The sequence below is a fragment of the Microtus oregoni genome, unplaced genomic scaffold, assembly GCF_018167655.1.
Source record: "Microtus oregoni isolate MIOR12 unplaced genomic scaffold, Mior012 000011F_ref0000422, whole genome shotgun sequence".
NCBI classification, from domain to species: domain Eukaryota; kingdom Metazoa; phylum Chordata; class Mammalia; order Rodentia; family Cricetidae; genus Microtus; species Microtus oregoni.
Genome location: NW_024543070.1, coordinates 46,783,686 through 46,799,330, shown reverse-complemented (window position 1 = coordinate 46,799,330; position 15,645 = coordinate 46,783,686). Strand labels below are relative to the sequence as shown.

Below are 15,645 nucleotides of genomic sequence, written 5' to 3'. Positions count from 1 at the left end.
GTGATTTGTGTTTTGTCTCTTTCCTTACATGATTCTCGGTTGAATTCAGTGCTCATTGTTTTTTACTAAGCATCCCAGAATTGTATGTATTTGTAGAAATTTATTATACGGGGGAAATACCACACAACAAGATAATGTTAAATTCATTCTTCAGAGTAAACCCAGTGAATCCCCTGTCTTAGCAGTGAAATTTGCCGGGGACGGGAGTTGCTGGAGAACCATGCTTTGGTTTGATTTTTGGTTTTTTGTTTTGTCTTTTTGAGACAGGGTTTCTCTTTGTAACCTTGGCTATCTTGGAACTGCGTCTGTAGGCCAGGCTAGCCTCAAACTCACATTCTCCTGTCTGCCTCCCAGGTTCTGGGATTAAAGGTGTGTGCCACCACTGCCCGACTTGTTTTTTTTTTTTTGTTTTGTTTTTATATTTTTTTTTAAACCATGGCCTATAAAATGTACATTTGCTGTTTTCTTTGAGTAGTGCTACTTGAGAATGCTTAACCTCTAGACCACTAACAAGCAGATAAAGCCCAGGACAGATAACAGCAGTAATGTCAAGGTGTCTAGTTGTACGCCTGCAAGGAAGGCTAGCTGTATAATGGCAATATTGAGACATGCTGAATAGCATGCTATTTCTTTATAAGTAACTGGTCATTTTGTTAGAAAAATACGGTTGCTGCTATCCAAGAGCTTAATTAATTCTTTTTTATATAGGAAGATTTCCAGTCAATGACATACGGATTTAAAATGGCCAACAGTGTGACAGATCTTCGAGTTACAGGTATAAACCATTTACAGAGATAATTCACAATAATTTGTGTGTTTTGCATGCTGATTTGTTTTAAAACTTACTATTTCTCATTCTAGGAATGCTGAAAGACGTGGAAGATGATATGCAAAGGAGAGTGAAGGTATGTTTTCCTTTCTTTGTTTAGGACTTGTTTTGTTTTTTTTGAGACAAAGTTTAACTCTGTAGCCTCGCCTGGAAGTCAATAGGTAGATCAGGCTGGGTTTGAACTCACTTCACCCTGCTTGCCTTTGCCTCCTTGGTGCTAGGGTTAAAGGTATGCACCATCAGGATCAGCCAGGCTCTTTTTTAAAATGATAGGATTTTTAATGGTGATAGTGATTTTTGTTGTGAACTGGTTTTGAAATCTTCAGAAGTGTGTGTGTGTGTGTGTGTATGTGGTTGTGTTTTTTGTTTTGTTTTTGAGACAGGGTTTCGAATCTTACTCTGTAGACCAGGCTGCCCTTGAACTCAGAGATCAGTCACTCTGCTTCTGCCTCCCAGGTGCTAGGACTTTTAAAAAGGCGGTCGCATTGTGGCCATGTACTTTGCTTCTGCTATATGTATTGTTTTAATACCTGCTTCTTTTCACAATCTTTCTAATCTATATACAAATACCTGCATAAAACATCCATAGGAAAAAGGGAAGTACTGGACACAACCTTTTTTCTATCTTTCAGATATTTTTTGTGAACATAGATTTTTGTGTATTCTCAGTAGATTAACTTTTTCTTGACTTCTCTAGAGTTGTATTTGTCTTAATTTATTTTATTTTTTAATTTTAGAGTACTCGAAGTCGACAAGGAGAAGAGAGAGATCCAGAAGTTGAACTAGAAGTAACTGCCTTTATTTTTTCTAGAGAATGTCAGAAAAGCCCATCTTTAATGCTGTAGGTCTCTGAACTGCATTGCCATTGATGGAAGTCTCCTTACAGTATTTCTTTAACTGGACACTGCAGGGGACTTAATTCCTCTTGTGTTTTTATCTATAGAATGGTAATACAGCTCTTTTGAATATGTTGTTTCAAAACTTCAGAATTTCTGGGAAGTAGGAACTAGAATAAAAGATTACTTTTAGATGTTTCAAAACTTAGCAAAATCAAAAATTTCCATATCAAAAGTTGCTGAAACTTTCAACCCTTTTATAACTGCTAAGTTCATGGTTTTGAGATAATGGCCTCGTTCTGACTTTGGATTAAAGTCAGTCCTGTTGCTGATGTGTACAATGTAGTTTCTTTCCTGTTTCAGAGGAGGAGGCTTTGTTTACTAGTTTTTGGTGGCTTGTTTTGGGGCATTTAAAAAGCCAAGGAGAGGCCCTTTTACTGACACAGGTTAGGAGTTGCAGTGCTAAAATCAGCCTCTGCAGCTGGGCCTTTGCATGCCCTGCTCCTCACCACACTTCTGTCTTTGCAGCACCAGCAGTGCTTGGCAGCATTCAGCAGAGTGAAGTTCACGCGTGTGCTGCTGACAGTGCTCATAGCCTTTACTAAGAAAGAGGTAAGGGAATGCCGTGATTGGTCAGTTTTGGACAGTGTCCTCCCTGCTCTCACAGTTCTCTGTTCTTGCTGTGCTTACACCACAGTCGTCGTTTTCCTTAGTTAGGAGTTATTACTGCTTTACAGTTGTGTCTGTCACACACTGAAATGTCTTACTGATAGGTAAATATTGATTCAGGTCTCTCTTTCCTGGATTCCCTCCACCCCATATTTGTAAATGACTGTATCTCTGATCATAAGCCAGACATATTTACCGTTTCATTTTTATCATATCATAAGATACAGATTTGAGGGGAAAATGCTTTGTATCCTGTCAGAATTTGGGCATCATGCATTAAGTGAATAATTTGTGAGGATCCGTGTACTGCAGTGTGCACGGATCTCAGCGCTGTTGTAGGACCTCCCCTTCTATGAGGATCTGTGTACTGCAGTGTGCACGGATCTCAGCGCTGTTGTGGGACCTCCCCTTCTATGAGGATCCGTGTACTGCAGTGTGCACGGATCTCAGCGCTGTTGTAGGACCTCCCCTTCTATGAGGATCCGTGTACTGCAGTGTGCACGGATCTCAGCGCTGTTGTGGGACCTCCCCTTCTATGAGGATCCGTGTACTGCAGTGTGCACGGATCTCAGCGCTGTTGTAGGACCTCCCCTTCTATGAGGATCCGTGTACTGCAGTGTGCACGGATCTCAGCGCTGTTGTGGGACCTCCCCTTCTGTGAGGATCCCTGTACTGCAGTGTGCACGGATCTCAGCGCTATTGTAGGACCTCTCCTATGTGTTAAAGTGTGTTTTTGGTGATTTGTTTGCTAGACCAGTGCTGTTGCAGAGGCTCAGAAACTAATGGTCCAAGCAGCAGACCTTCTTTCTGCCATCCACACTTCATTGCATCATGGCATCCAGGCCCAGAATGGCACTACCAAAGGAGGTAATTCTCCATGTTTACTCTTACTTGTATTTTCTTACTACATAGCCAAACATGCAATATAGTTTGCTCCGACTTTCATTTAAGTCAGTTTGCTTCAACTTTGGGGTGTTTCCTCGTAATACTTAAGAGTGCTTTAGACTGCTTTGTTGATTTAGTCTAGATTAAAAACAGTTGGTAGAACTTGGCCATATCTTTCTTGTACCTTATTGTTGAACTCTATATGTACCCTGTCTTTTGTTTGTACTACGGATGCCAGCAGTAACTTGCTTTTTTATCATCTCCTTTATTTCTTTGAGAAACCCATTACAGTCGTTACATAGTCTCGTGTTCCTGAGGTTCATGGTACTCACGGCTGCCTGTCTTCACACTACAATGTACTTGTGCATGAGACTGAAGAGTTTTAGGAATAGAGTGCTTGACATGTTGGTAGCATTCATATTTTGTATGTTAAATGAGCTTTAGCAGGAACAGTGTATTTCTGCTGTAAAATTCCCTAGTGGGTCAACATTTTAGAGTGTAAAGCAACACTGATTATCCCTAAAGCTCATGGGATGGTTTTTGTAGTCGTGAGATTATTGAGGTGTAAAATATCCACAACTCTGAAACACAGTATGATCTAATTCTGGAAATGTTTATAAAATGACTCTAACATGTTAAAGTAGCTTACTTGTGATTACAGAAATTCTGTGTTCAAATTTTCTTCTGGGCATGTTCTGGGGAATTTTCTTGGTTGTTTCGAGGTGGATATATTTACTATCACTGTGGGTACCACCATTCCCTAGGCTGGGTCCTGAATCATGTAAGGGTGGAGGAAGGGGCCTGAGAGCAAACTTGCATGCATTTTATTCTCTCTGCCCTCTGCTGTGGTTATGACAGCTGCACCAGGTTTCTGCTGCCTTGGGTTCCCTACAGTGATGGCCTGTGGCCTGCAGTTGTGAGCCAAATGAGCCTTTCTCACCTCCTCAGGTGTTGTTCTCAGTGTTCTTTCTCACTGCGGTAGGGACGGCTGACTCTGGGACAGTATCTATTACTTATTGAGTTGCCTGCTTGTAGGAGGCCTAAACATCTATGTATAAAGAACTTAAGAGCATTCCTTGATAATTTCAGACTTAGTTTAATGTTGTGAGAGCGAATAAGGGTACTCTCAGTTTGTCCTGCCTCAGGCTTGCAAGTGCTGGGCTTGCAGGTGTCTCACCAAGTCCCAGGTTCAGTTTGTTGTGTGTTTATGCTGCCAAGGTTGGACTCAGCGCCTCATGTGTGCTAGTCAAGCACTCTGCCACAGAGCTCTCTCACCCAGTTCTCAGCTTAACTTTTTATCCTTGTTTTTTAGTTTTTTCAAGATACGGTTTTTCTGTGTAGTCCTGGCTATCCTGAAACTCACTGTTTAGACCAGACTGGCCTTGAACTAATATAGATCCACCTGCCTCTGCCTCCTGAGTGCTGGGATTAAAGGCGTGCACCACTACCACCCAGCAAAATGTATATGGAATAATGACATGCCTAAGTTAATTATAAATGGGAGCAAAGCCTTTTTTCCCACTTAAAATGATAAAGACAGTGAATATAGTTGGGAATGGGATTTATGTATGTAATCTCTGTACATACGATGGATTTGTGAAACAGCTGTCCTGGGACTGGAGAGATGGCTCAGCAATTAAGAGCACTAGTGTCTCTTCCAGAGGGCTGGGTTTGACTACTAGCACCTGCATAGCAGCTCACAACTCTCTGTATCTCTGGTCCTGGGGATCTGATGTCCCTCTTCTGAACTCCATGGGCAATGGACACACGTAGCACACAGGCATATTTGCAGACAAAACACGGATACATACTGAAACAAACAAAAAAACAGCCCTCATAGAGTCAAAGAGCTATCTTGATTTTTTCTGTTGAGTCTCAGGAAACCACTGACCTCTTTCCAGTGATCCTTAGGACACTGCATTGTACAGAAGGGGGAATGAGCAAAACTTGGGACAGATGGGAGATTGGAGAGATTTCAGAGGTTGAGAGTGCTGACTGCTTTTGCAGAGGATCTGGGTTTGATTCCCAGCACCTGTATGGTAGCTCACAACTGCCTGTAACTCCAGTTCCAGGGGTCAGTCTTTAGACTCTATGCTCCTGAATGCACATGATTCACATAAATTCTTGTAGGCACACATCCATCCGTACATACATACACACACACACATTTTTTAGGCTTTTGTGGTAGAAAAAGACTGTATTGCACATAGAAAATTGAGATGGCAGTGCATAGGATTAATTTAGTGAAGGAGCAGTCATACATAGTGTCAGAGTGAAGCAAGAGAAGCAGCAATAGGCATAGGAGCCTTAAGAGTTGACTGATTTAAGTGGAAACTAGGTGAAGCACTGAAGGCGAAGCTTCTCTTGTCTGAGAGGGTACGATTAGGAGAAACACGGTGCATGAAATTGCCTTTTGAGATGTGGGGTGCCAAGTAGAAATGCCCACTGAACAGCTCAGAAGAAAGCTTGTGGGCTGAGGTTTTCATCTGAGAGTCTGCTCTTGTCTTGGTCTTGTATAAAGATGATTCATGTAAGCTACTTCCAAGAAAAAGATGTTATATAAGACGTATAAAACCATGTATAGCCATGTTTGTCAAGATGCAGGTCATACAGTGTTGTATTCTGGAAAGTCTGTTGTTTTAGGAGGGCCGTTGGACATAAAACTGGTTAGCTAGTCACTTATTGGTGACCCTCCAGGCAGCAGTAGACGTTAGGTCTGCTCTTAGACTGGAGATCAAACTCAGCTGTTATCCCTGGCCTTTGTTGAATGCCTGCTGCTATAGTCTTTGGCTCTAACATCTACCACCTTCATGTAGCTAGGAAGTACAATTTGATGTTACTAAATCTCATTCAAATTTATATATGGATACATAAATTAGTTGTAAATTTATTAGACTTTTGTGATTAGAATTTGGAAATGGCTTTAAAATTTGGGCTTTTTTGTTTTATATTTAATAGTTTTCATTTTGAAATCCAGAAAGATACTGGAAATATTACTTTCCTCTTTCTTCTATAGACCATCCCATTATGATGGGTTTTGAGCCCCTCGTTAACCAGAGACTACTTCCACCCACCTTCCCTCGCTATGCAAAAATAATTAAAAGAGAAGAAATGGTCAACTATTTCTCAAGATTAATAGACAGAATCAAAACAGTCTGTGAAGTTGTGACCTTACCAAATTTACATTGTATTCTGGTAAGTATAAAACTATATTCTGGAGCTTTGGTGAAGTAAGAGGATAGTTTGCCACTCTAGAGACAGACTGACAGAACAGTAAGTAGCTTTGGGGTAGAGTGTGTACGCACACACGTAACACGATTCATTTTCGTAAGGATTTGAGACATTTTTAGAAATTGAGAAGCTAAACTTAAGACACTAGGTAAATCACCCAAATTGTAGGAATAGGATTTGGTAACTATAGATTCTGCCTTCAAAATACTTTCTCTGTGTGTATGTGTATATATGGGTGTGTGTGTGTATGAGAAGTAGAGAATATAAAGAGAGTTGTTCTTAAATGCCATACATGCTAGGTTAGTCTTCCACCTCTGAGCTATGTTTCCAGCCCTTTTTAAATTCTTTACTTTGAGATAGGCTCTCACTAAATTGTTCAGGCTGGCATTGACTGGCTCTGTGGTCCAGCCAGGCCTTGAACGTGGGACTTCAGCCCTAGTCTCCTAAATAGTGGAGACTTCGGACTTGTGTTGCCAGATCTGAGTTTTTAGTGTTCTTGCATATGAACATGAGATCATGGTGCTTGGTAATCTGTTTGTTGTTTTGTTCTCTTGAAATCTTTTGTGTTACTGATGCTTTCTTTTTTGTTGTTGTTGTTGTTTGTTTGTTTTTTGGGGGTTTTTTTCTTTGCCTTTTTTTTTTTTTTTTTTTTTTTTTTTGGCTTTTCAAGATGGGGTTTCTCTATAGCCTGTCCTGGAACTAGCTCTTGTAGACCAGGCTGGCCTCGAACTCACAGAGATCCGCCTGCCTCTGCCTCCTGAATGCTGGGATTAAATGTGTGCGCCACCGCCGCCCGGCTTGATGCTTCTTTTTATATCAGCAAATATGCATATTTCTACATTCTTTTGAAGACATATCCCACTGTAAGCTTATATAACATAACTAGTATTTAGTCCATTCATAACAAATTACATTTAGGTCATTTTTATTATTTTGCCTTTATAACAGACAGACAGTACAAAGATGAAACCTTTTTATGTAAACCTATACAACATGTACTGTCTTTGTTGAGTGAGAACATCTTTCTAATTGGAAGCCCAACAAAGCTAAAATCTCGTTGGTGAGTGGCTCTAATCCCAGCACCAGGGACACTGAAGCAGAAGAAGCTTGGGTTTTGAGCTAACCTGGGCTATGTAATAAGACCTTAGCTCAATGCAAAACAATAAGCAAGGGAAAGGTCTGTTTTGAGACTATTACACAGCAAATGCTTCCCATACATTTCTGCAGTGCTCTGGTATACATAAGTCAGATTTTTTTTCTTAATACTTAGACTCACAATTTCCTAGTTTTGCAGGTTTCCCAATAGTTATTTATTGATCTTTTTCGTACACATTAAAATAGTTACCATTAATTTAACTTTCAACCATCATTATACTGTCTGTTCTTGGGTCAAGTGTGACTCATCCCTAGTGACATACTAGCACAGCAGTGTAACTCCTTAGTTTTCTTCCATCCTTAGGGACTCTGATTTGCCTTGTCAGTAGAGGGAGCTGGGGGAGCCAGGCCTGGGCTGCTGGGGCTGTGTTAAGAGCACATAGTAAGGGAGGACAGATGCCTCTCTGAAAGGCGTCAGGCAGTGCGTGGTAGGCAGTGTGGATAGGGAGAGAGGGAGGGAAAGGGCTAACAGTCTGTGTCTGCTGTGCGCAGGTCTGCCGTTGTCGAGGTTCAGATAAGTGTCAGGTGGCAAGGCGTAGTTACATGTAAGGAAAACAAACCAGATTGACAGGTATAGCTCCAGGCTCAGTGAGAGACCCTATTTCAATAAGACGGAGAGCTGTAGTGGCATTTCATTTTTATTTTAGTAAATAAAGCCTGCCTGAAGTCAGAGTGTAAAACAGCCACACTGGCCAGCCTTACAGACCAGGCCGCAATAACACACACCTTTATCCCAGTAGCCACACTAGTTTGCCGTAGAAACCGGGTGGTGCATGCCTTTAATCCCAGTGGTGCACACCTTTAATCCCAGCTCTAGAGAGGATTATAAAATGGGAGCAGACTCAGTCTCGGTCCCATTCTGAGATTTCTGGAAGCAGGATCGCCATTTTTGGACTGAAGTAGAGGTAAGAGCCAGTAACTGGCTGTTTGCTTTTTGGATCTTCAGGTTGAACTACAGTTTCTCTGTCTTGAGTTTTTATTAGCTGTGCTTCAGGGAACTATCAATGAAGAGACCGAATATTGACGTCTGTCCTTCACATGCATTCACAGCTGTGTGCTCACATGCACACACACACACACACACGCACACACATTAGAGTATATTTGTTGCACTATTTATGACTTGAGAAACGTGAAATATTAAATTTTTAGTGGTGACTGTCCATTCTATGAGTAAAATAAATGCCATTCAGCCACTAAACAGTTGAGACTGATTTTTCTGTCCTGCCTACCAGCTCCCAGATATCCACACAGAGACTTATTGTTAATGATGAACACTCAGGCGGTAGCCTAGGCTTGTTTCTAACTAGTTTTACAACTTAAATTAACCCGTTTCTATTAATTTATTTTCTTCTTTTCTTTATTATCTCATCTCTGCATTGCCCATCCTGCTCGCTCTGCATCTCATTGCTTCTCTACCCTTCCCAGCATTCTCTCTGCCCTAAAAATCTTTCCTACCTACTGACTGTTTAGGTTTTTATTAAACCAATCACAGTGACATATCTTCACATAGTATAAAGGGATATTCCACAACAAAACAGTGTGTCTAGTGAATGTCAGTTTTACGTTTAAGGATATATGTCCATTGTGTACCCTCACAGACACAGAAGATAGGCTTTGGTAGTATGCTCAGTACAGCATGCAGATATGCACATGCTCACTGTGTCTACTCGACACAAGCTGATGTCGTCTGAAAAGAAGGACCTCAGCTGAGAAAATACCTCCACAAGATCCAGCTGTAGGACATTTTAAATTGTGATTGATGGAGGAGAGCCCAGCCCATTCTTCAGTGTGCCTTCCCTGGACTGGAGGCCCTGGGTTCTATAAGAAAGCAGGCTGAACAAGCGATGAGGAGCAAGCCAATTAACAGCACCCTTACATGGTCTCAGCATCAGCTCCTGCCCTGTTTGCGTTCCTGGCCTGACTTGCTTCAGTGATGCAGAGTGAAGTGAAAGCATATGAAGCCAAATAAACCCTTTCCTACCCAAAGTTGCTTTTGGTTCTGGTGTTTCATCACAGAGTAGAAACCTAGCTAAGATGTCTGGGGTATAAGTAGCTGAAGAAAAGCATACTTAAAATTTAGACTGAAGAAGAGAAGCCAGTAAAGGAGCTAGAGTGATTGTGACGACAGCAGGTGTAACCGGAGAGTGTAGGTGTGTTTCCTCTAAAAGGAGTTAACGCACTGCAGGGATGTTATAGCAGGGTCATAACTAGAGGGAGTTAACGCACTGCAGGGATGTTATAGCAGGGTCATAACTAGAGGGAGTTAACGCACTGCAGGGATGTTATAGCAGGGTCATAACTAGAGGGAGTTAACTCACTGCAGGGATGTTATAGCAGGGTCATAACTAGAGGGAGTTAACTCACTGCAGGGATGTTATAGCAGGGGTCATAGCTAGAGGGAGTTAACACACTGCATGGATGTTATAGCAGGGTCATAACTAGAGGGAATACCAAAGGAGTTAACGCACTGCATGGATGTTATAGCAGGGGTCATAACTAGAGGGAATACCAAAGGAGTTAGCGCACTGCATGGATGTTATAGCAGGGTCATAACTAGAGGGAATACCAAAGGAGTTAACGCACCTCATGGATGTTATAGCAGGGGTCATAACTAGAGGGAATACCAAAGGAGAAAAAGAAAACTGACTAAGTAGGCAGGAGTTAGGTGAGTTACCCTTCTTCCCTTTGCCGTCGTGTATGTTAGACACTTTTCGCAGCGATCAGGGATGTCAGAGTCCCTGATTACTACAGCTTTGCCCTGATGGTTTGGGCTATGATGGCTTTTCTAATGCCATCTCTGATATTGTTAAGTGCTGTTCTTGGAAGATTCATACTCTGCTTTGGAAGCTAAATGGAGCCACAGGCTGTCTGTGATAACTGCTTTCCATGGTGACATCTCCTGGGAACACACATCTCTTTTATCCTCACTGCCAGTCTGCAGCAATTCATAGGCGTTACAAAGTCCACATGCCTAGCTTTAATCATTTCAAATATTAAAATTTACACTTAATAAAAATGGAAAGGTTGAAAAAATATAATAAACTAGCCACTGTCTCTCAGTTTTTAAATATTAATGTTTTGTGTATTTTCTTGTCTTTTCTCTCTTATGTAAACCCATATTTCTTGGTCTTCATCCTAAGTAATACCAGTTGTCTGGTTACTGATAGTTCTTTTTTTTTAAGATTTATTTTTATTACTTTAAATTATGTGTATGTGTTTTCTGTGTGTGGGTATGTACACATGAATGCATGTGTCCTTGAAGGCTAGTGGTGTCAGATCCCCCTGGAATTGGAGTTGTAAGCAGTTGTGGTTGTGAGCTCCGAATGTACCGAGAAACATGGTTGGGCCCTCACAGAGAATGTGCTCTCTTGACCACTGAACCCCTCACCCCCAGTACTTACTTTTTTAAAATAATAGCTAAAGTTTCATTATCACCTAGTTACTGTTGATATTGTTTTCTTGGTGTACAAATTTAATGAGGTTGTGTGTTTTGGTCAGATCTTGAAAAGGGTTTGCAGACTCTGTTGTTAGCCCTTGATATAATTAAACATTTTCTATAAACTGACTTTTAATTCTTTATCTTATTTTAACACTAATAGGATACTATTTCCGAACAAAATTAAACTTTATATGCAAACATCCCCAGCTTTTGTTTAATCTATTAACAGTACTGCTTTTTCTATATCTATTAGGATTTTTTCTGTGAATTTAGTGAACAGTCACCATGTGTTCTTTCAAGATCTTTGTTGCAAGTAAGTTTCACTCTTTTATTGATGGATGAACAAAATGTAGCTGCTGTTAAAGGTGTCCCCTAGGTGGCTGCCTTGTTTTGTTTGTCTCAGCCTGCACTTGCTCTGTGAGTGCCGCACTGCTGTGTCCCCAGCTCATTGAAACATTGACTCAGGGCTTATGCTGGTCATAAGACAAGCCTCAGGAGTTCTCTAACAAGTGAGATCACGAAGAGCACTTGCTTTCTGACCCAGTTAGAGTCAAGGTAGTATTCAAGAAGAGGAAGGTAACCGGGGGAAGTATTCTAAATATTGTGAAACTAAAAAGTGCACCAGTAACTCACAGATCACACGGAGACTGGAAGCATTTTGAATTAAATAAACTTGGCTAGACATGTGGCTTGTGGTTAAAGTACTTGCTGCACAAGTTTACAGCCAGAGCTTGTATCACTGAGCCCATAGGATTATTGGGTGGGTATGGTGGCTGCCTCTAATTCTAGCCTTGGAAGGTAGGGACAGGGAGTCCCCAGAGCAAACTGTCTGGTAACACTAGCCACAGTCATGAGCTCTGGGCTTGATTAGAGCCCCTGCTTCAGTGAGTCAGAAGAGCAACTGATCCAGGATAATTCCTGGTATCAACCTTGGGCCTCCAGTTGTATGCTCAGACATGTTCATATGTCTATTGTAATTCAATCTGTTGACTCCTTCAGCTCAACACTGTTGTTCTTGACTTAAGAAATTTATACTTTTACGTGTTATTTAATCTGTTTCAAAGTGCACATTAAATAAGGATTAATTTAGGGGGCTGCAGAGATGACTTGGTGTCTAAGAGGTGACTGTTTTTCCAAAGGACGTGATTTGGATTCCCAGCACCCTGAGGCAGCTCTCAACCATCTGTAACTATTATCCTAGATCTGATGCCCTCATCTGATCTCTAGGCATGCATGCACATGGTGCACAGACACATAGCCAGACACATGAAATAAAAAATTTTTTAATGGATTTACAAACCGATTTTATAAAGTATCTACCTGTTTTTGAAATTTAGTTCCTTTGTACTCTGCAGTATTACAGGTAGTCTGTGTGTCTCAGTGGTGACAGCTGCATATGGCAGCGGTAGTGACACTAATATGTCTCATACTTGTTTCAAGACCACTTTCCTCGTGGATAACAAAAAGGTCTTTGGAACTCACCTCATGCAAGACATGGTGAAAGACGCCCTTCGGTCCTTTGTCAGTCCTCCGGTGCTCTCCCCCAAGTAAGTGTTGCTAGAGGTGCTGTACTGTGTGCTTGTGAACACCAGCTTCTCTGTACTCCTTACAGCCGAGGCCTTGCCTCTTAGTGCCGGTCTACCATATAGACAGTCACTGCTGTTCAGACTGCCCTTCAGTCATAGAGCCTAGGATGCTGGCATGCAGCTGTTTGAGCTGGTGCTTTGAGAGATGAGTAGGGCTTTCTTATTTTTTTCCAGCAGAAAGGGAAGAACTGAGTCATTTCGTACAGAGAACCCAGCATTTATAAAAGCATGAGAATATGACATGTATTTTCATACATGAAATATTAATGCTTCAGCATTCTCACCATGACTTGTTAAGATAAATTAAGCCACATGCCATGTAAAACTGGTAGCTTCCCTATGTCTGGGTTTCCTGGAAACAGACCTTGAGATCAGTATTCATGTAAATATATTTTGGATATTACCAGGATAAGCCAACAGTGTTGTAGGCAAGAAGGACATGAAGAGGAAGTCGGGCGGCATGCATACCACTGGATGAGAGTTTGTTCAGTCCCGAAGGAAGCTCTGTAGACAGTGTTGGTTACAACCTCAGCCTTTCCTTCTGGGAGACTGCAAATAACAACTACCATTCCACCTCATGGTCACCATACAGGCAGTGGTCTTGTAATTCAGCCCAGAAGACCCGTGTGCTCTGGAGTAGATCCATGTCCTGTCTCCTGCTCTACAGCCTCATCTCCCTGTTCTTGCTGTTCACTCTGCCCCCAGACATACTGACTTTCTTGCTGTTTGGGAGTTTTCTCTTGCTGGGATTTATAAAGGGTGAAGGATGGGGACCCAGAGCTCTGCACCTGCTCCCCTCAGTCTGCTGAGTGTCTCATTGGTGAGTGCTGTCTTAAAGCCCACCTCATTCCTCATTCCCTGCTTCTCTCCTACAGTGCCCTGCTGTGTTGTTGTGCTGCTCTCTCCATTGCCCCAGTGAGGACATAAACTCCACTCACTGGGACAGTGGTTGTGACTGTTGTGTCACAGCATGCTTTGACTGATGCTAGCTGCGACACCGGAGACTAGCATGCAATAGACACCCAGGAAATATTTGTAGACTGAGTGGAGAAGTGAAGGGGAGGATGGATGGAACAGCACGACACTCGTGCGTCAAGTGCTTTTGTAAAGTGTGTGGTAAGTGGGAGGGAGATGGAGTATCGTTTAAAAGGAAGAAAACTGATCTCATAGACAACTCAGAAAGTTGATGATGCAGTGATTGAATAAGGTACAGAAAATCTCTTTGTGGGTTGCTTTTTTAAAACTCTTTCATTCTTGCCAGGTGTGGCACATGCCCTTGATCCCAGCATAAGGAAGGCTATGCAGGATATTGAGTTTACAGCAAGTCTATGCCACTGAGTAGGTTTGAGGTCAGCCTGAGCTACCATACTGAGTCTATCTCAAAAGACCGAAGAAACAAAACATTTTTTTCCTGACTGTACCAAATTACTCTATCTACTTTTTTAGTAGCTGCCAAACATTTCATAATTAGGAATATGCTCCAAGGAATAGAGCTACTAAAAATCTTGTTAGTGTGTATGTATGCATGTGTGCATGCACATGTGGGTGTGTGTGTGTACACTTACATGTGTTGCATATGTGTCTGCAGGTGTACAAACCTGTGTGTGTAGAGGTAGAGTGTTTTCCATCCTCTGTTGTTCTGTGTGCTATCCTCATGAGATAGTCTCCCACTGAACCTGGAGCACTCCATTTTCTGTCTAGGCTAGTGGACAGCAAACCCAGAGAGCCTCCTGTCTATTTCTCCAAACTTCCACCCTGACGCTGGGAAAGTGCCTGACTCCTTTTATATGGTGCTCTGAATCAATGTGGTTCTCATGCCTGCGTAGTAAGCTCCCTTACCTGCTGAGCCATGTCTCCAGCCCCTCATATAATTTTAAGAGTGAGATTGCATTCTAAAAAACTGTTAAATTTCTGTACTACATTGCAGTACTGTGATGTAGGAAGAAATGAAAGCTCACGTTGGGGCATTATAACCAATACTAGTTGTTGAATGCCCTCTTTGACAAATGATAAACCTCACATTAACCTGAGAGAATATTTATTGGCCAGATTTTTTCAGAATTGCCCATTATATCCTTTGCTCTCTGACCCTTATCAAAGTGGTTTTCCTCTACATCTAAACACACTGTGGATTTTTGAAAATCAGTCATGCAGTGCACCTGTAGGTACTTTTTGCTTAGACTGCTCTGCCACTTTAAATCTGCCTTTGAGAGGAGACAGCTTGCTTTCTTCTTTCTGGAGGTAAACAAGTCTGGCAGTCTAGAGGTTGCCCTCCTGTCTGCTAAAACTTCTTCCACGAGTTTACACTTTGCTAAAGATTAAAATGTTTCACCCCTAGGCTATTAAATCCTGTCATTGAGGGATGTCCAGCATTGCCTGTTCTCCCTTCCCTTCATGGGCTCCTGTGTGTCCCTGGGACCTCCTGCTGTCACCTTCTGTTTCCAAGTATTTATGTTTGTGATTTCATTTCATGTCTGCCTTCTGGACTTTGAAAATTGAACAGGGACTTTGAGTATTGGATGATTAAGAGCATGACTGATTTTCATATTTATAACATACAAAAGAAATCCTTATTTTAATGCAGTTGGTATTCATCATTTTGATTAAACTTGAATTGTTCGGTTTCTCTCTCACTTTATTTACCTGATTCGAAAGAGTATGTAAATACAAATTTATGGATGTGTCTGTATATGTGTATGTAATAGTTTTCAGTGAGATTAGGCTACTAAATGCTTTTTGCTAGATTCCCTTTGCATTGTTAATCATGCCTGCTTTGTCCGTGTCACACTGCTCTAACTAGGACAGTGGTCTGTCCCACACTGTGTTTAATGCTTGTAGCTGAAGTGCCACTATTTCATGCTAAAACTATCAGTCCTGCTTTCTTATTTTATGTTTGTCTTGTTTTTCATTGTGTGTATCCCTTTATATACAAATGTTAAACCTGAAAACTGCTAGGAGAAAGACCAACTCCACAACTAGATTAAAGCAAGCTTTATTTTAGAGCTGCCCTTG

The 15,645-nt window shown here is 41.5% G+C and overlaps 1 protein-coding gene across 3 annotated transcripts in view; it reads left to right on the top strand.

The window, feature by feature from the left end:
• Positions 1-15,645, top strand: part of LOC121453181 (N-alpha-acetyltransferase 35, NatC auxiliary subunit) — a 46,152-nt gene that overhangs the window by 16,811 nt on the left and 13,696 nt on the right. For all 3 annotated transcript variants that reach the window (XM_041659710.1, XM_041659711.1, XM_041659712.1), the window contains exons 7-14: positions 709-775; positions 862-905; positions 1,567-1,617; positions 2,194-2,277; positions 3,087-3,201; positions 6,236-6,414; positions 11,301-11,360; positions 12,488-12,594. In XM_041659710.1, coding sequence (XP_041515644.1) covers positions 709-775; positions 862-905; positions 1,567-1,617; positions 2,194-2,277; positions 3,087-3,201; positions 6,236-6,414; positions 11,301-11,360; positions 12,488-12,594 — 707 coding nt within the window. The remainder of the gene's footprint in view (positions 1-708; positions 776-861; positions 906-1,566; positions 1,618-2,193; positions 2,278-3,086; positions 3,202-6,235; positions 6,415-11,300; positions 11,361-12,487; positions 12,595-15,645) is intronic.